Raw genomic sequence first — 21,487 nt, 5'->3', positions numbered from 1 at the left:
TGATCAATTTTGAAAAGCTGTTGAATTAGATATTTAATTTTTTATTATCATGGATTTATTTCCCAAGAGACCCGCGAGTTGTGAAATATATAGTCCAATTATTCAAATGGTGTTTGTCACCAAACGAGTTACATGTATCTTACTCCAAAATGCCACCCATTTATTTTGTTCGTATTGTTATTTGCGAAAAAAAACCACCACCTTACCCTAATAAGGTGAATGGTTTGAACGTATTTGTTTACACTTTGTATTCTCATTCTGCTTGTCGCTGGATAGTTCTAACATTTTATTGTCTATCTCCTAAGATATTCATTTGAAATGGGGCCAGTTATGCGCCTTCTTTTTTTCTGATACAGACAAATGTCTACCAAATTTTTGGTCATAACAAATATCGAGTCCAATATTTGTGTATTGTTGTTAAAAATCCACAATCCCATCTAAATAAAAAAAATAATTTGTTTGCTGATTCTAAACAAAGTTGACACTATATCTGAGAGGCTAAATCCAATATTTAACACTTATTTAACACTACACCCTTCCTCCTCCGCCCCTTATTCCTGTATAGTTTCCATTTCAATTCTCGATATGTGTTTATATCGCCGGAGTCACAGGAATAAAACCTGTTTACAATTTGACGTTAATTAACGATTCCATGAAAAAAAGATGATTTTTGTAACAGTTTTCTTTCTAAGAGTTACCATTTTCCATCTTATTTTGGGGGGTAAACAAATTTCCAGACAAAACGGACCCATCCCTCACCCACCCACTCTCTCACAGGGCTTCGGGAGTTCGGGTTCACCCTTTTCTTGCCGAACTGAACGTGAGGGGGTCGAACCCGCCCGCAGATGTGTCATCGGCTTGCAGGCGAGCCAAGCTATTTTCGTGACGAGACGCTCGCGGGATGTCACGCCGAATCAGACGGCTTGCCAATTCGGTTGTTCGCACCTCCACGCCGCACCTGGCCTCAACAGCCAAGCAACTTTCTAATACAAGAAAAGAATGGAGAAAAAATTGTCGCAATGGAGAAACCAGAGCCCAGTTCCGGCCGGGTTCCATGGGGGCTAAATAACTCCGAGGAATGGTCACGTAATTATGTTTTGGAGATAATCGATTATTCGTACATCGTAACAATTTTGTTCCATGAAAAAAAAATGAAAGTTCTATACTTTTCAAAACAGTCGTCATGGTGGAGTTGTAGAAAATGTACTACGGACAAGATTTTTTTATTTTTATTTTTATCCCTGATAATTGGATCTTTCTGATTTCTTTAATACGTTCAAAGCCCATGTGGAGATGCCACAATCATGACAATAATAACAGAGATCTTTGTCAGTCTAATTAATGGTATAATGTCTTTAATTCATTCCTACACGCTGGACATTAATATATTCGCATCTTATGCATGCTTGTCTCCATGCGACATGCGACATAGCAGTACAAAACATAATGAGTGTGTTTCCTAAAATGAAAATACAATGTTTTTAAGGAAAAAATAACACAGCAATAATCCTTTTTAATCAAAGTTCATTTCCCTCTGAAAAAAAAGGTTCTGCAATCAGTCCTAAAAAAACTTCGGAAAGAAGTATAAATATGAAGTCATTTAGAAGTTTTCCAATATTGGAAGGACTGTGTTACTTCTGTTCTTTAAATCCACCCAAATCTATCAAATAGATAATAATTATTCTAGTTTATGTATATCATTGAATAACATATCTTAGAAATACTACACAAAATATATATTGCAGACAAAATATCAACCTTTATCTTTGGGCACTTCTTGTTCTCTCTGAAATTATGCACTTGTGGCAACACAGAAGTGTTTTTTTTTTCAATTTTATATCAGTTTATTACAACGTATGCAAATAGTAAACAAGTACATATATACTGAAATATTGAAGGAATGGGCTAGAATAACGCATATATATTATATTTAAAAAATCATCAAAGTTTTACGATTGCATTGACTTGAGTTGATCGTGTTATATTCTCCAAATAAAAATGATAAAATAGTGATAATGAAATTATGATTGGAGCTCTTGCATTGAAATAATTCTTAGGTTTCTACTTCATGCATGCCGCGGTGATAGGCGCGGTTCTGCGGGGGAAAGGGGTATATAGGAGTGGGGCGATTTGTAATTGAATAGTCCAAGCCCACCCCCCCCCTTCCCCACCACGCCAAGCTTGCCTGCCTATGTACAATGATAAGCATACAAAGTGTCGCTATACACTACACTCTAAATTACAGGGATTTAAAAATAAGTCCACATGGACTGTAGTTAGGGACCAATCGAAGTCCGGATTTAGTTTGAATCCATAAGATTCATTTTTAAATCTCGAAAGTTTTAAATTTAAATCCTTTGAGATTTAAAGTTAAGTCTTAAGGACTAAAACTAAATCCAGAAATCGACTGGTCCCTAACTACAGTCCAGCTGGACTTATTTTAAATCCCTGTAATTTAGAGTGTACATGAAAAATCAAAGTTCCCTCTATATGGACGGAACTACAAACTCGACAGAAGGAGAGATATTGAAATGATGCCATCACAATTCGTATGTTTTGCAACACAGTTACCAGGGCGGATCGACGCCAGATGTGAAGTACCGAATGCTTGTCTCTAAAAATATTCTCATCATATGCAATGCTACCCCGATCGAGTGCAATATCGTGGTAAATATGACGGGAAAGGCGAGTGTTTTAATGGGGCTGGGTATATGCAGGGAAGGGGCGGTTAGACCTCCTACTCCCCTGGTATATTTATACTACTTGTAAGCCCCAAGAAGATCTTTTTTTTATATTCATTTTAGGGAGGTGAAGGATGTGCGTATTATGATTTCCTTAATGAATGGATAAAAAAGACTTTTCGATGAGGAAAATATTTCAGTTATATTCCATGCCATTTTAAAATTTCATTATCCCAATCATAATGACTATCCCAATTACAAGTGGGTGCGTCGTGGTCTAGTGGTTCTGACTCTCGCCTTTGAAACAGAGGGTCGTGGGTTCGAATCCTAGCCATGGCGTGTTTTCCTTCAGCAAGAAATTTACCCACACTGCGCTGCACTCGACCCAGGTGAGGTGAATGGGTACCCGGCAGGAGTAATTCCTCACATGCACTGAGCGCCGTTGGTGGTAGCTTGAGCTAAAGCCGGGGTAATAGCAGCGCTTTGTATCCTCTGGCAAAAAGCGCTTTATAAATCCAGCTATTATCAATCATTATCCTTTCAAATTCAATCCAATTTGTTTTTCTTATTTTTAGCGGATGGGTCCAGTGTCCCCTAAGCCCCATCTATAATTATGCAAGGGTACCTTTCCAATCTCTAATGTACCTACTATGATCGGTCGATTACCTCACTATTTTTTTTCACACCTAAAATTATTGTCCGTTCGAGCAATTTTTTAGGGAGTGGGGGGGGGTCGTCTCTCCTTTTGTGTATTTCTCCTTCTCTCTCACCTAAACCTTTTCTCTTCTCTCTCTCCACCTCTCTTTTTCTCTCTCTCTCTCATTTCACCCCTCTCTATCACCCGCTCGTCTCTTTCAAACTATTTCTGCTACAACCATTTTAATGGGTCAGCGAGGGTGATATATAAACCTCCTAATCCCCTCGTTCTATCCCCCATCACTTGTTATAATACACAAACTTGAGCTCATCGAGGCCTGGGATAATACACACACAGAGGGGGCGGCAGACACGGCTTAGGGGGGGAGGTGATAGGTGTGGGAGAGGGTGTCATCACGACCCTATTCCTCCTTTAGTCTTGTCGGCCAACCGTGCTTCTTTTGCATGTTTCCTTTACAATAAATGCCTGTCATTTTAATGGTGAATTAATAATATATTCTCGTCATGCGGCTCAATCACGGTTCATACTCAATGGCAGCAACTATACAAAAACCGTTTCGAAATAGCTATAGTATTACAGAAACAAGACAACTTTCATGACTTTCGGTAATCATAGTTTACGTCCCCGTGGATAAGCACACGAATCCCCAGTCTTAACGTTATTTATTGATTTTTAAGGAAATAACACAATATAAGTTCATTTATTTTACATACTTTCTTGAAGTGCACAAAGTATCATGACTGGTACAAAAAAATAGTGTTACCTTGACTCAACACTTACTTTTGGGGTAAAATTAGTGAGGACCCACGAACAAAGAACAAAATTCTCATTTCAACGCAATATGAACCTTGATAAAGTAATATATACTTGGGGTGGTCTAAATGTCAACTTTGACACAAGTAAGTGACTAAATCCACACACACCACATTTTCTTTTTATGACGAGAAAAATACGAAAGTTATTTAGATATTCCACAAAACGGGTAAATATCAATTCAAGTATATGCATAGATGGATTCGATGATAGCACACACTCGGTGTTTTTTTTTCACCTTTTATTATATGTAATAATTTTATTTTATATGACCTGGGTGATATAGAAGCTCTAGACTGATTCACAATAAATTGAATAAGGATAACACGTTCAATGGAAACATTGATCCTTTCAATTCACATTCAAATTATAATTTCAATGACAAAATATTTCAATAATAAGATAACATTTCAGTAATAATATATGAAATAAGTATCGCTGTGAGACATTATTAATTGCTCCATTATTTGCATATACGCCAAAAGATGTGGGTAGATCACTGTTTTCTAAAAAAAAAGAGCGGAAATTTGAAAATGGCATATCTTGAAATTAATGTAATTAATGAATGGACGAGCGAGTTATTACATCCGATATTGGTGAAAATGAATGTTCAATGTTATGCTTGTTTGATTCTTCTATATTCATTGGATTCAAGTATTTGTTAGGGTGTGCACTTAATTGACCTTCAAGTCAAAATGAAAAGGGGTCGAAGGTCGGAGGGTAGAACTTGCGGGAGAAGGAAAAGTGATCGGTCAGGGGGGTGTGGGACATGAAAGAGGAGCGAGGGGAACAGAGGGAAGGGATTAAAAGAGAAGTTCAAAAAGCAAAGCAATAGATAAAGCGGGTGAAATGTCGGTGGGTGGAGAAAGAAACGTTTGTTAAAGGACATTGTGGGGAGAGAAAAGAGGAGGAATAAGGGGAATTTAGTGAGAGAGAGAGAAAAAAAGAGTGTTTATTTGTGTGCGTGTGTGCGTTGGAATAAGGGTGTGTACACAAGAAAAACTGTGGTGTTAACCGGTGTACATAGAGGACCACACCAGTTATTTTACACCGGTGTTAAATTGGTGGTGTTAGTTTTACACCTATATGTGTTATTACAACACCTTTTGTTGTTACATTTACACTCTTTGGTGTTACGTTTAATCTCTAGGGTGTAATTTTAACACCTCAGGATGTGGTCCTCTATTAACACCAATTGGTGTCAGTTTTAACACCGCGAGTTTTTACAGTGTAATAGAGATATTACGTGGGTGTGTTACAGAGCGTTTGTGTGTGAGGGTGTGTGTGTGCGTGGAGGGGTGGGGTAAGTTCAAAGGGATCAGTTTCACCAATCAGATAGTTTGTGATACTAATACACTCTCCCCCGACTCTTACAAATCCCATAATCCACCGGCTTTACTCACATCAAGCTTCATAGTTTTAAAAAGGCTAGGCCTATTTGTGCTCAGTTTTCATTTGGACGTTCCCTTTTACTCGTTTTCTTTATTCTAGAAAGCACGACGATTTTATTCCACTTCATGCTACTACCAACAAACGAAACCTCATTCTATCTGCTGGATGCGGATGCGCTCAAAGCTATTTTGACATGCCTTGAATTTGTCGGTAAAAATGAGCTAAGCCCTGGACGCATAATCTAGCTGCTTGGAAATGCCAGAAGATTTGCGACAATGACCATAGCAAAGCGTCTTTATCGTGATCTTTTAAAATATTTATTGGGCGTCTAACTGTTGGGGTCACCCATTACCTTATTTCCAAAGTGAATGTCAACAATAGTTTAATGTTCTTTATAAGACTTGCAGGCCTAATTTTCATATCGACACGGTTTGATAATCAATTTATCCGTGCCGGGAGAAGGGGAAGTTTGATTTTATTTTTTTTTCTCGAAAAGAAAAGTGAAATCTTCCTGCGTGTCTATCGAGAAACAAATCCCAAGGATAATAGACAGATGTGAATTGAGCGGGTGAGATGAGACGGGACCTTGCCCGTTTCCGTCGCCAGGCCTGCCCCGGTGAGCAAACGCCATGTTGGAACACATGTCAGCCAGTTTGTCTGTTCATGAGCTTTTTTTTCCTTCTTATTTTCCAGGACGAACAAAGAATTAAAGCCTGCACATCTGGGGGCTCGAAAAGAGAGTTAATTCTGAGAGATCGGCACAGGGCTAAGCGCACAGATGAGGTGATAAAGGTGACTAAATCTTACAAAGGAAAAAAAATAAAAGTTCATTGGTTGTATAAAAACGGTGCAAACGCGAGATAACAGCTATTCTCAGGATATGGCATTGACATGACGAAGAAAACAAGCTCAAAAGTTTTATTTCTTCGCCCTTCACGGTTCCCCTGTATGTGTATATATTTCTGATAATGAATGATGATTTATGACCTATATCGAATTAGGAATGAAACGGAAAAAAATGCGATGAAAATATCTTTACGAATAATCAGCAAATACGTAAATTAAGAAAGAAATCGAGACGAAAAAAGGATTAATAGAAGAAGAAATACAAAGTAGAGTTAATGGAATAAAATTGAAATTTACATATTATTGTCATATTAAGTACTACCCCCTGCCTCTGGTGGTTTAAAGCTACCCCCCCCACACACACACACAAAAAGGGGGGGGGGTGCGACAGGTACAGGGCATGGGATTTTTTAAGGGTTATAATAAAGGTAGCATCTTTATTCACATCTTTTTGAGAATTTCTTCATTCCATGTCTTCTTTTGCTTTTGTTTTCTCCATTCTTCTTTTTTATGTTATTATTATTTTTTTAATCAGAAGGATGGATGCTCCTCCCACTATCTATAGCACCGCCCCTGAATAGAAATTACATAATTTAGTATTCACCTCAGTAAAACCTTTTAATCTGTCAGTGAGCAGTCTAACTTGTCGTTACAGTCCACATGGGCATTCGACCTATACCCAGGCTATCTAACTCACTAGATGGACCCCTCCTGAATTCACAATCATTCATCTTGAACACGGAAAATACTTTATTTGGATGATATCATGGAATTTCCTCAAGCCGTTTCCTTTTCGAAGAGATACCAATAGGTATTAACATAATTAATCCAAGAATATTTTTCCAAATAGTTTGCCTTTCCTCTTTTGCTCTAAGTGGAAGGAAGGGTGAATGGGCCGAATAGGAGGTTAACCCAATTTCTTGATTTCTTTATGTTTTCTTGGTATGAAAATTATGTAGTGGGGTTGACCACCCGGAGGTGATCTCGGAGGTCTCCAGACAATCACCATCCTGACAAACTGACCAAGCGAATCTACCAGGTCACTCTGTACTTTTACTTTTTATTTTTAATTAATAGCCGGCTGGCGTTGAATTATATCAAAATTCCGATTTAATAAAGTTGAAGAGCACTCTCCAAACGTATTACTTCTATATAGCTCTCGTGTGAAATTGACCGTTACTGGCTTCCGAGTTTCACTCTGACCCAAGTTCAGGGTCGGGTTGGTGGCGCCTAACCGCCTCCTGCAGATCAAGTCATCGGATATCCGGCCACAAAATACAAACCATTATTCTTCAATCCATGCTATCAAATTGAGTCAAACAGGGCTACTTGTATAAAAAAAAATGTACTTTCACATCCGTCTCACTATCAAGGGGAGGGGAGGGGTGGATAAGGATAATGACAATGCAAGAAGTAAATTCAGTAATAGGCCTAAAGGCTCTTAAGTCCTTCTTGTTGGAGGAGGGGGGGGGGGGGGTGGCTTGTCTGCTGTGGGATGGTGTCAAGAGAAATAACAAAATGCATACGTGAGTACCAATTTTACTTGCTTGACATTAGGGGGAGGGGCGTTAATAACGAAAAACAGTTTATTATTCCCATTTCGAGAGTAAACATAATTTCTGTATTTGGTTATCAATTTTCAAAATCAAATGAACGATCAATCATGTAAGTAGAATTTTCGGTCAATTGGGCAAGGTCAAAGGTCAATAAACATGGCAGAAATGTATACTTTTTCAAAAATCTAGAGAAGATATTGCAAATCACATAACGTAAATAACATATCACCATGGTTACCAAACAATTATCCCAAAGTTGCCATGTGCATTAATGCCTTACACTGTAAAAACGTTGTTTAAAATTTTAAGCACGTTGCTATAACTCGTCACTTTAACAACTATTGTTTAAATATTTGAAACAATTATTAAAGCTTTTTGAACAATTGTTTAAACTTTTAAACAAGTTGTTTAAAAAGTTTAAACAGCTTATTGTGACAGGCTTAAACAATGTGCTTTTTTTTCTTTTACTGTGCATGCTTATGAAGTTTATGCGTTTCATTTAATTTATTTATCTACACCTCAGTACTCTCAGGCATATTATCTATATGAAGGTAGATAAGGATTCTTTTTCTTCTCAAGGTGCTGCAAAATCCAAAGCTCTAATACAAGTTAGTATATTTACCAACGAAATTGATAGATATGCGGTCCAAACTGCACTTCACCGCGGCTTTCCATGCCCTTGTATATATAACTTTCCGGCGAAGTTTATGCGCAGAAAATGTTTATTTAGAATATGCGAGAGCTGGCATAAAGATGATGAATGAACTTGCAGAAAAAGAAAAGTGGCTTATTTGCGGTTGACCCCATAGGGGCTGGGTCAAAGTTTGGCGAAGTATACATTCATTGCCTTTAACGCGAAATAGATGGAGATGTTATGCGATGATGTAGATCTCACCATGGACCTGCTAGTAGGTACATGATTCACCATGTGGATTCTTCATGAAGGGGCCCACACAGCTGATATCTTTAATACTCCGATATTTGTAAATGATAAAATGAAAATTCTCTAATCATATACATACACCGTAGATTATAAAATGTGATGTGAATATATTAAAACATAAAGGGGGTAATATAGGCGCGGTTATTTATAGGCTTATACATTGCCTTTGTTCTTTTTGGGAAATGGGAAACCCTCCCTGTAAAAGTGAAAACTTTTATCATCATCATGTTTTGCTTTTCAGACCTTTAATGCGAGGTTCTTGTTTAATTATCAGGAAATGCTAAAAGTTTGGACCCCTTTCTCTCCCCCTCCCCATTTATAAAATTCTGGATCCATAATTATGACGCCTATTCGCTGGAATTCTTTCCAACGAAGAAATTACGCCTCGACTTAATATATATCCCTGTCTATCGAAAACAAATTAATTATTTCTCCTACATGGGGACATAGCCAGTTCGTAGTTCCTTTCTGCGCATGATCAAAAGATTCTACGCATGATCAGAAGAAGGTCATTTGTACTAAAGTGACATGGTGCTTTAAAATCTAATGAGATAAGCACCAACTTTGATGTCTTGATTATTCATATATTCTTTTGAATTGTCGTTTTCATTTACATCCACAAAAAACAACAATGCTTCCACGAACGACTGGTATTTTACAGTTGTCAAGTACATTGTGCAACATGCTAAGATATGCATTCAAAATAGGAATGCAAAAATACCTTCATTAAGTGTTCATTGGTGTGCTATTCTAGTCACCTGGTCTATTCAATTTCTTCATCCTGCTATGTAAGGCAAGCTTACGTAATATCTTGCTTTGAAATCTGCCTATCATGATGAAAGAAATGAAAGGTCATTTGACCAAAATTGCCCATGAATTAACTACGAACTAGTTTATTCTATGAATAAAATACCAATACTTTCACATTTTAATTGCGTCCGACTGTATCTACTTCAGGCATGCTCAAATTGTCAATATTATTTATTGAAACTATACTCTTTATGGCCTGCTATACGTATGCGATGCGAGAGTGGTAGTACATCAGTCGATTATTTCCTCCGATGAAAAAGTCAAATACCAAAACATTTTTTAATCTTTATTTTAATTTTGTTTTGTTAAACAACTTATTACCAATCCCCCCACAAAAACATTAATAAATAGAAAATAAGATAAATGAATTAATAAATAAAAACTTTTTCTTTTTAGAATGAAAAAAAATTAAAAAAATAAAATAATAAACTCCCACATATTTGCAGTGGCTTTGGTCACAGAGAACACCACGGTAGTGCTTTATTGTTGAGACCATCACCACTCATTAAACCTATATGATGACTTAAGAGAGGGGATTTAACCCCACAGGCACGACAAGCCCTATTATTACGCAAGGAAAGGCGTCCTTAGCAATCATTACCATCACTTCAAGACAATCATCAAGTGACTCTTAGATCATTAGCACGAGCCATCTACCCTTAATTAGACAAGGGATTGTTACGCCAAAGGCACGACTGTTACAATCTCACACCGGCCATTATTATTTGAGATGGATGGCGGAAACAATGGAAAAGAAGAAGAAGTCCGATTGTGTGGTGCTGCCTTGATTGATATATCATTTGGTTGAACTCCCGACGGGAGTAATTACAAAAGAATTAAACTCCTACCGTAATACCCAAAAGGAAGCCCCTCAACGTATGAAGATGATATCAATGCTATATTGCAGTAGACTTCCCCAACAAGAATCAAAATGTAGGGTGGTTATTCTGTTTTACTTCATGGCCAAGTTTGCAAAAGAGTTCTGATTTTTCTTCTTACTATAGTCAAATGTAGAAAGTAAACTTTTAACAACCTCTTGCAATACATTAATCTGCATTTGCCACGCTCGACACAGGGGCGGTAAGTCGGTGTCTGGTAGGAATTGATTTCATTTCAATATCACTGGGTTTTTTTAAGATCCATCTTTTCCTTGCGATAACGATGACATTTCCAGGCGTAGGCATTCTTTTTTTTTTTTTTTTCCCTCTTTATTCTAATCAACTTTTTGTTGGAGTGCACTTTGCCTTTAAGTAAAACCTCTTCTTGGGATAGCTAAGGTATTCTTTTATAAATATATATTATATCAGGACTTGCCGATATGCGTCCTCTTACATTACATGAAATAATAACAAAAACAAGATAACTGACTTTGAAAGAAGATTTTGATTAGCTGTAAAAAAACAAAATAGTTAGGTAATGTGTTAGAATCTTGAAATGCATATCACTCTTTATAAGGTCATGCACTATATAAATATGATGCAGTATCATTGTAATACTCTGCTGATTCACGAGGTTTGTATCAGAAGGGTTTCATGAATTCCGCCCTCTCTAGTTCAATATCTGAACTATCGACACTATCCATGCAGATCACAGACTGCTCTTTCCACTTGTATTAAGAATACAGATCGATTTATTTTCGATTGGTCTAATGACAATTCGTCCAATTACCAACTCGTCTTATGACCAGTTGGTCCACTTGCCATTTCGTCCTTTTTTGGGTCTAATTGGACTAAGTGAGTGTTAATTGGCCGAAATTAATGAAAATAAAATAGATATTAGACCAACTGGTTGTGAGACGAAATGGTCAAAGACGAACTGGTGATTAGACGAAGTGATGATTGGACCAAATGGTTGAAAGACGGAATGGCATTAGACTAAATGAAGATAGACCGGAATGGTGAGTGAACGAGTTGGCAGTAGACGAATTGACAATTACCTCCAGATCAGTGACCTGAATAACATAAAGCCAATACACGATCGACCAAATTGAAAGTATTGAACACGAAACAAGTAATCCGAATGAAAAAAATAATATAGATTGTATAAGACATATATCAATTCATATTCAATATTAAAACCTATGATTTATAATAACAGAAATTAACTGCATGTTTGACGGACCATATTGAGTGTGCATTCCGATTTAAACTGATGCATCTGTACTGGTTCTGATCTTGATATCTATTTTTAACACTATAGGCATTCTCAAAATGAAACATGCATAATTAATGGATTAGATAATAATTATGATTAGCAGGCTCCCATGGTATTTTCAACTAATTTAACTCGAACCAAGGGGGTGGTGAACTGATAAAGCAATTTTAATTGTAGCAAATGAGATTACACTCCATGTTTCAAGGAACAGATAAGCAATCAATCATGAATTTGTACATGATTTAAAAACTTATGATTGATTAAGGGACCAAAAGTAAACTTGCGATTGATCGCAAGTTTTTGCAACGCCCACAAGACAGAAATGGTTGCAAACTTGCAATCAAAGCTTACTCCAAATATCAGTCGCAATCTAATTTTCAGCCAATCAGGAGGGTAAATTGTCATTTCATCTACTGCCAACTCGCATGACTCGTCCACTTACCCACTGGCGGATCCAGGGGGGGGGGGGCACAGCCGTTAAAACAGAACCGTGTCCCTCCCCCTTGAAAGTGATGAACTTTTTTTCTTTTTGCTTGTCAATTTTTTTCGCGGATGAAATCCCTTTAATTTTTGGTTAAAACCCTTTTCTTTGCTTGTCAAATTTCCCTCGGAAAAATGTGTCCCCCCATTCTAAAAATCCTGGATCCGCCCCTGCACTCACCGCATGGTCTACTTTCATTTAGTCTAATGCCATTCTTCCCATCAAAATTTCGTCTAACAACCGTTTGATCCATTAACCATTTGGTCCAATTAGCTCTTTGTCTAATCGCCATTTCGTCTATGACCATTTCGTCTCATAACCAGTTTGTCTTTATCCATTTCATTTTCATTCATTTTGCACAATGTATAACACTTAGTCGAATTAGACCAAATGGTATTTGGACTAAATGGCTATTGGACCAACTGGTTATTAGACGGAATGGCACTAGATGAAAGTAGACCATGTGGTGAGTGGACGAACTGATGGAAGACCAAAATGATAGCAGACGAGTTGGCAATTGGACGAATTGGCATTAGACGAATTGGGAATAAACCCATTATTTTGGGGCATACCCGTGATATTTTATATAGTTGTGTTTAAACGCACTTATTTTCCCAACGGTCCCGAGCTTGCGTTTTGTGGATAATCTTGGAAAGTCATCAAAAATGCATTAATATTTGTGTTTACTTTCGTGATTTTAATGAGCCACTTAACGCCGAAGAACGCCAAAGCTGTTATAATTGTTTTTATGTCCATATTTTAATAGAGACGCGTAAACAAAATGAATACATAAATGAATATAATATGCTGGCATCTGAAGACATACAAATTCATTCTACGACACATATGACGCAGAATAAAAGAACAAATACTTAAAAAGTCATTGGTATTCTAAAGGTGTGTTTAAATATAAATATATATGTATATATAATATAATACCGTATGTAGACCAAAAATAAAAGAAACATCAACAAAAAAACGGAGCTTACAAATGGTACCATTACTGATTAAATTATCAAAAACCCACAACAACATTACAAGGTGAGTCATGACGTGGTTTTAAGGCAAAAAGGAGGAATATGTGAAGCAATACAGTAAAACTGAGGAAACTAAGGGACGGTGCTACTTTGGGACAATATTACTCTTCCATTCTTCTGTTATAAAAAAACCCCTCTAAGATGTAAAGGGTATTATAAAACCACACACGACCCAAAACGCTCTTTTTGATTCTCCTTTTTCTTCTTCCTTCTATTTTCTTCTCTTTCCCCCTTCTCTCCAACCACTTCAAAAACACAGGAAGACAGTCGCCCCTGCTCACAGTGCTTCACCCCCCCACCCGAGGAGGCATAAAGATGGAACCTTTAAGTGCTGACAAAAGGGAAAATGTGAAGTATTTACTAAGAGATACAAGCACTTCTATAAATTACCATGGTCCATGATATTACCATAGAGCTATACCAAGGTCATAAACATAACTTGAATATTGACAAAAAAAATGATACGCTCTTTTACCAGCTTGACTATTTGCACGCTATAATATTCCTCACAGAGTTATAGTTATTTAAATTGAAATTCTATTTTTGTTTAGATGTACTCGCTTCTTCTGCTTGCAAATTTTCAGGGTTGTCCTACTAATCCCAATCTCATTCAGCTTCTTTTGGGGGCTTCATTTTGCTTCATCATGCCGCTGTTTGTGTTCATGGAACAAAGAGAAAAAAGAGAGAATTAAAGATTAAGGTTCTCATAAAATACATATGAAAACAAAACTGCAAGAATATCCTAAAAAGAGGTATGAAATGAGAAATCAGAACAGAAATAATCAAAACAACAAAATATGATACAAAGAAGCTCTACAGTGATCTGAAAGCACGCTTTCGATATCATTGTCTATCAATCGAGCAAGCAAAATATGTTTTAGCAAAAAAATAAAAATACACAGTACCCCCCTCCCCTTCCAAATGTCCCACCCCCCAAAAAAAACGTGACTTCGACGATTAATGATTGCTGGTTGTGGATTGGAAGAAGAGAGGTTTTTCAGATGTGAATGCAGTGTTGGTGGAATGGGGAGGAGGGGATGGGGGCTGCTGGCCAGAGGGCCGTACAACTTATAGAAGTATAATGAGTTGATTACTAAAAGTTTTATTTAGTGCAAGTTAATAAATCTCCCACGAAAGGAATTTTGACTTCTATCATTTTGTTTAATTAATCCCTTTCATTTTTATTTTTGTTTTGTTCTATAGACTTGTCAACATTGGGCTCTTATGTTATTCTCAGCAATGAAGCAATCAAACTGCCTACAGAAGAGCAAGAACTAGTCCATTAGCTCAATTTTCTAAGGAAAGGGATAAAAAAAAACCAGTTCACTTTGAAGGTGGAATAAAAACAAAGTAAGAGAGGGCGACCCACATCGAAACACCGTGCTTTCCTCGGCCAAAGCGTCGTAGAAGTGATGAAGAGCATGCTTGCTACCAAGAGCGAGCTTTGACTGCACTGCGACGCGAACTGGGCACACTCGATATAGCAGACGACACAAACCAGGCGTGAATGTCGATCAAGCACTCATCTGGTATCGGTCTCACTTGGAGCATTGTTTCAACCGCCCTCATTGACTCAGGACGCATTGATCACTTCTCCGGTTGGGTTTTGGACTTCTTATCTCTTGTGATAACTTTATCTCTGATTCAGTGCTCATTGAGGACCTTCTTCATAGCCTGAATCTATCACTAGGAATCCTTATCAACATTTCTTTTTAGAAATTATTCCACGCGTAGGGATTCTTTTCGTATATCCTTGGAAGAGGTTTTCCTCCACCGGCTGTTATACAGATCGAGGGATAAGCCGCTCGTTTTCTTGCCTCCACCTTGTGACATTCCCCGGGCTATCTCCGGCGGGATACTAGACCAGCAATCGCTATGATGGAACATTCACTGTATGGCCCCACCAGCGCCTCGATGCTGCACCATTACCCCGGGACTATCGCGAGCCCAGCGCATCAATCCCCGTATCAGGTGAGAGAAAACCCCGCATCCTTTTTTTTGTTTGTCTGTTTGACATCCATCGTTCTTCAACATGATATAACAGCATCACTTTCTTCACTAAGGCTTTTCACGTGTTTTTATTTTGACGCGTGATTTGTTGATGGAATCGTTTTTCTAAATCTATTACCTGGCGAGGTCGGGGATGTCATTAATTCACATCTCATCAATGAAAGGGCTGGAAGGCTAATTCTGTTCGTATGTTGCCATCATCATCATCATCATCATCATCATTAGTCAATACTCCTCAAATCACTCCGATTGTTATCACGTGTACTCCAGAATAAATTTCATCCTCTTTTATCAAAATATTTTTATTTTTGTCATCCCCTAAGTCTGATTTTTTGTCCCCTTTGCCATTTTGCACATGACCAGAGAAAGGTGCTACAACTTAGTTAACTGCATTTTGGATATTATCGCAGGGATTTTGTTTTTGCATCGTTTATAACAAGGAAGAATTAATTTGCCTTCATCTACATCTGATCCCATTTTTTTTCATTTTTTGTAACACTACAGTAATACAATCATAGTATTTTTATTTTTACTGTCGAATTTGCTTTTCAATTTCACGTCAAAGTTTTTTTTTAATTTCTGAGATCACTATTGGGCGATCGATATTCATACTGTTTTGCTATTTTTTTTATTCAAGAAGACAAGATGTTCAATTCTTCTTTTTATCGCTTTTAACTTTAAATAGGCATACCCCATGTCTGCTATAAATTACTATTTTTTAAGAATTTAATTTACATGTCTCATATATTTTCTTCAGTCGTTTATCAATTCATGTATGATGCATAATTTATCGTGAAAATGGAGAATCTACTCCCAACTCCCTGGAAATACTAAACCGCTGGGCTCATGATATAAATGCGTGCCATCTCCCGATTTTCCACTAGATTAAAAAAAACACAATGCCTTATTTTTCCAATAAACATTTTATCTTTATATACACCACTTGTCTCTACATGATATCAGACAAACAAACACATCTTAAAATATTCATCTATAGACAGACATCGACATGAAGACTTATACTGAGATAAAGAATTTGGATTGTGATGATAATTTTAATGATATCTTGATCATTGTGGTGTTTTACTTTGAATCATTTCGTTAGATTTGTTTTTAGATTCGTGTATGCTCTTTGAGATGTATGCAGCGCTCATTGACTCACGAGGTGATGTTCATGACATTGCTGCAATTTGGTATACCCATACGAAAAGACGATGAATGACTGCAGTTCATTTTCTCCTTCTCTGCACTCTGAAAAATATTGGGTAAAAGTGCTCCATGATGAGGGTAATTATGTGTCCAATCAACATTGGGAATTTCTTTTGGGCATTTTCATTCATCCAGTGTGATGAACATTTTGCCAATTGTTGCTTATTTTTGTACATTATATACTGGACAATATGCTTCCCGCATTGGGTAAAATACTGCCCTAAATTGGTTGGACACATAATTACCCTCGTGGTGGTAAAAGTTTTACCCAATATTTTGTACAGTGTGTCAGGATTAAATATATTTTGCTATTTAAACATACATAATCTATATACTCCCAACTCCATGTAATATTTATCCGAATATCCAGTGTTGGAAAATATGTCTGATTATGGCTTTTCATTACATTCTTCAACCTAAAGAATATTGCGGAGGAAATGTAAGGATAATGCCCGGGGACAATGATGGGTGCCCATGAATTATATGAATTTTCGAAACGGAGCAATGTTCGGACAATTTATTGGTCTTCCCTTGGAAAATTTCTGAACAATCAAATCATGTGACACGTGCCCCCTCCTACAATGAATGGCAAAATTGTTACTCGACTGAGTAACAAGCTTCAAATAGGATTATTGTATTCAGTGGTTGGGCCTAGATACATTAGTATATTTTTACTGAGGTCCTATAAGTTCATTTTTATTTTCCAGCTAAAATTCTCATCTGCGTTTCTTGGACTTTCGAGCATGCTGGGAAAAGTTTCATTGTCAATTGCAATATAAGTAAATGATTAAGAATACGTCTATAATAATACTCTTGCAGGACAAAATGGTAGCATTACAATCCTATTATGAGGGGTTTTTTCCGTAAGTTTTGAAAAAAATACATTCTTGCAGCATGGTATTAAGTGGATAATAACCCCAAGTTAGGAGAATACTCTAACGTGATTTGGAAGGACACAACACAACGATAAATCTATATATATATCTTGTGTTGTCCATTCTCAGCCTGCTCATCCAATGATGATGTGAGCATAGAGCTATTTAGCTCCATGATGTGAGCCTACCGTTTTCCTTTGATTCGTGGAAGCTCTCGCTTGCGTGCTTACCAATAGCTGACTCTGTATCCGGCTGTTATTGGGAGGAACCGAAAAAAAAAGAAGCCACCATTTCCTTTGTTTCTAAATTCACCATTCAAGGCCAAATCACCCTCTGTCATTTTGCTACTACCTTGAAACAAAAGGAAGGGAAAATATAATAAAAGTACGGTTGATTCTCCGAAGTTGGAAGTTGAAACTATCCCGGGAAAGTATTCGGAACATGTGGTCAGGGATTCCCTGCAAACGTATATGTCTCGTGTAACTTTTCTAGGCCCTACATACTACAGGTCTGCTATACTTGCTGCTTTAATTTCAAAAGATTTATTTTTTCATCTATTTTTTTATAATACAAAATAAATTGAATACATGTATTATTCATAAATCTTCTGGTTTTAAACGGAGTAACAGACACAAAATTTCATCATCATCATCATCACCATCATCACTGAAGTGTAATAAAATCCATAATTCGTAATACCCCACTCCACATAAAACTATGGATCTATGCTACATGTAAGTATATCTTCAATAGCAATTTAGCATAAGTTAAGAAAAATAACCCGCAAAGAAAGTATAAAAAGGTGTACTAAACACACACGCAACTGCACTCGTGCGAGGGCACTTCCGAGAAAAGTGATAACCAAACAACAACTAATCATAATTAACACAAATGTATTATATCAGCAGTCTTTTATTCCTTCAAGACTTGTTTGTTAGGATGGCGATTTCAAGTCGAATAATAAACTCACTCATATTGTAAACACTATTTTACAAAATGAGATTCCAAGATTTGTAGTCCAAGTTTAATTATTTAGAGTATTTCTTGTATTTCCAATGCGTTGCTCATTGATATCACTTTGGTTGTCACTATTGGTTGCACATACGTTAATCACTTACAGACTTCGGTGAGAGCTATTAGGAAAATATCTGAAAAAGTTTGTTACTGGTTTATTTTTGTGCTATAAAAATGTGAATAACTTGTTGGTTATATAATATTTGAATAGACAGTGTAATGAATGAAGTACCATTTTAGAAAGTTTCATCATTATTATCATATTTTAGAAGAACCTCGCACGAGGACCATTTTGGTGTGTGTCGTAAGCGAAATCTTCTGGTCCCCGTGCGCGCGATAATCTTTCACCGGGCCATCTGCGGCTCCACTATTTTAATTGGGGTTTGTTTTCAAACTTTCAACGCCATGGTCGTTACCATTCCTATCGTCGAACTACCAAACAACCCCCATTCTCATCCGGCACATTACATTCACGTGTCATAATGTGTGTGTGTGTGGTCAGTTTATTTGGGTTTTGGCTACATGAATGAGGGGTATTATTGAGGAAATAACCATGAAGTTGTAAATATGGACGTTTTTTTCTCTGGAGTGCTAATAAATTTCTCGCTTGCTTTTCTCTCAGCTGCGCGAGCCAGCTGGTCCGATACATCATCATTACGGACTTCGTTCCATCCTGCCTTGCCATAATAATACCTCGTTTTCCTGGTTGAAAGGACTTTCTGTCTTCTCTAAATATCGTTAGCGAAATGATTGGTTGGTACATGGGCACAGTCAAATAAAGAGATGAATTTCTTGTTAATATATGACACCTAAAAGCATTTGCTAGTAGGTCCATGGTAAAAGTCTGGATGACGGGTGCTGTTATCTGTTTCTTTCGCTCCTGTTAAAACATTGTGAAATATTGACCCTTAGTGAAATATAGACCCATGTCTATTTACAGAGCCTTGTACCCAGGAGTGGGGGAGGGCAGGGGGCAGTTGCCCCATTTTTCTACAGAAACTTATTTCACAAAGTTCACCAAAAGTGCAAGCACGAAATCTTCAATTTTACTTTAATGCAAAGCTCCCCCATTATAAGCTTTGTCGCCTTGCTCTCTCGTTTGCCCCCCCCCCGAAAAATTATGCTTCCTATGTGGTAATCTATTGTAAACGTTTTTCCCCTTTCTTTTCTTAGGCTTGGTTTTGGGGCGCTTTTTTATTCGTTCGAGTGGAAAAAGCATGATTTCTGAACCTGAAAATGGAATTTAGAGATCGATGTCATATCGATATATATCGACCCATTTTAGGATTCGAAATCAGTTCATACCTTTGACATTTTCATTGCTTTGTGGATATGAAAGAGGTCCTAGGCCTATACTATGTTGTCAAATTAATGGTCTATAAAATTCTGATTCAATCTGCATGATGATGTTCGACAAACATGTGACTTGTTACATCATATATACTTAATTGCACGAGGCCTTGTAACATCTAATTATTTAGGGTCGAATGTTTTAGAATTTTGATCTTAATTGAAATTTGGGAATAAAATATGCGTCTTGAAACCAAAACGATCTCCAGTCCCATTATATACGTATCTCCGCGATGCTTTTGACTTTTCCCAATTTACATAATTATGCTATATCTGATAGTCATTGTTTAGTTTAAATTTCCCGAAAACACTTCTACTTTTCAATAAGATAAGTAAAACACATAGCTTATACCATAGGCCTACTGTTACACTTTTTTCCTTGATAATATTGAAAATAAACAGGATGGTTCTATGGATGAAACCATTGGAACAAGATAGCTTGTGTGAGAACAGAAATATCAAAGAAACAGATCAACAAAAGTTTGAGAAAAATCTGACAAATGATGAGAAAGTTATGAGCATTTGAATATTGCGATCACTAATGCTATATGGAGATAGCAAATTGGCAATGCGACAAAGATGTGTGATGTCACTTGTGAACAACTCTCCCCATTACTTTAGTATATATTTCACTTGAATTGCCTCTTTTATCACATCTATCCATAAATCATGTGTTCTTTCTACATGAGGGCATGTAATACATATTTTTTAAGAATGCATCATGGATAAAGAGTTTGTATCATCATAAGAAAAAGCAAAAAGAGACATTTTGAGGGTATTTTATAGTCCACCAAAGGGAAAGTTATTCATCAGTGACCAGTGGGAGGATCTCCATAGCATTAGTGATTGAAATATTCAAATGCTCATAACTTTCTCACTATTTGTCTGATTTTTCTCAAACTTTCTTTATTCTTATTCTTTGATTTTTCTGTTTCTACACAAGCCTATTTGTTCCAAAGGTTTCATTCCCCTTTAAATGGCCCTCTATATAGTACACTTTAGTAGGGTAATATTAAAAGGAAAGTTACAGGTATCGGATGTGAAGACACAAGAGAAGAGATTGTGTACATCTTCTCTCATTAACAGTATATTCTTTCAGGATGATGCCTGGGACCCTGCGCCACCATGGTATTTGTTTTCTACATAAACATTGACACATGATACTATTGGTGTCACCCTTCCCCGCATTCACCAATGCCCTCGTACACTGGTCTGGTGGGGAGGGGGGGGGGGGGGGGTCCATGTGGTGATAATAATTGTCGTTTTGGGGACACCATAGCCTTTGAACATTTTTATTATTACTAGTACATCATCATGAATGTAGATATATCGATGATTATGAATATTCTCCATGGATTTGGTGTTTGAATAAATCCAATCTGAAAAAGTGACTGCAATATTTCTGCCCACCCTTTCCCCCTTGATATATTTCTATTTCAGGCTTGAAGGGGGTGGGGTCTTGTTTTGCTTACAATGAATATTAAGACTCATTTTTTAAATCGCTTTTATATAGAAAACAGGGTTTAAAGGGAAAAAATGATTAAACTGTACACAGTATGTTTAACATTGATTTCCTGGCACATAAAGTTCATATAGCCAAGCTAATATAAAAGAAAGAAAAAAAAATAGTAGGGTGGGGTGTAACTTATTGTGATTTG

The 21,487-nt window shown here is 37.0% G+C and overlaps 1 protein-coding gene across 1 annotated transcript in view; it reads left to right on the top strand.

The window, feature by feature from the left end:
• Positions 1-6,290: 6,290 nt before the first annotated feature.
• LOC121411777 (homeobox protein MOX-2-like) overlaps positions 6,291-21,487 on the top strand; it is a 50,636-nt gene continuing 35,439 nt past the window's right edge. The window contains 2 exon segments of the mRNA XM_041604626.1: positions 6,291-6,327; positions 14,575-15,342. Coding sequence (XP_041460560.1) covers positions 15,247-15,342 — 96 coding nt within the window. The 5' untranslated portion in view covers positions 6,291-6,327; positions 14,575-15,246.

Source organism: Lytechinus variegatus, chromosome 3, assembly GCF_018143015.1.
Source record: "Lytechinus variegatus isolate NC3 chromosome 3, Lvar_3.0, whole genome shotgun sequence".
NCBI classification, from domain to species: Eukaryota; Metazoa; Echinodermata; class Echinoidea; order Temnopleuroida; family Toxopneustidae; genus Lytechinus; species Lytechinus variegatus.
This window is presented reverse-complemented; position numbering and strand designations above follow the sequence as displayed.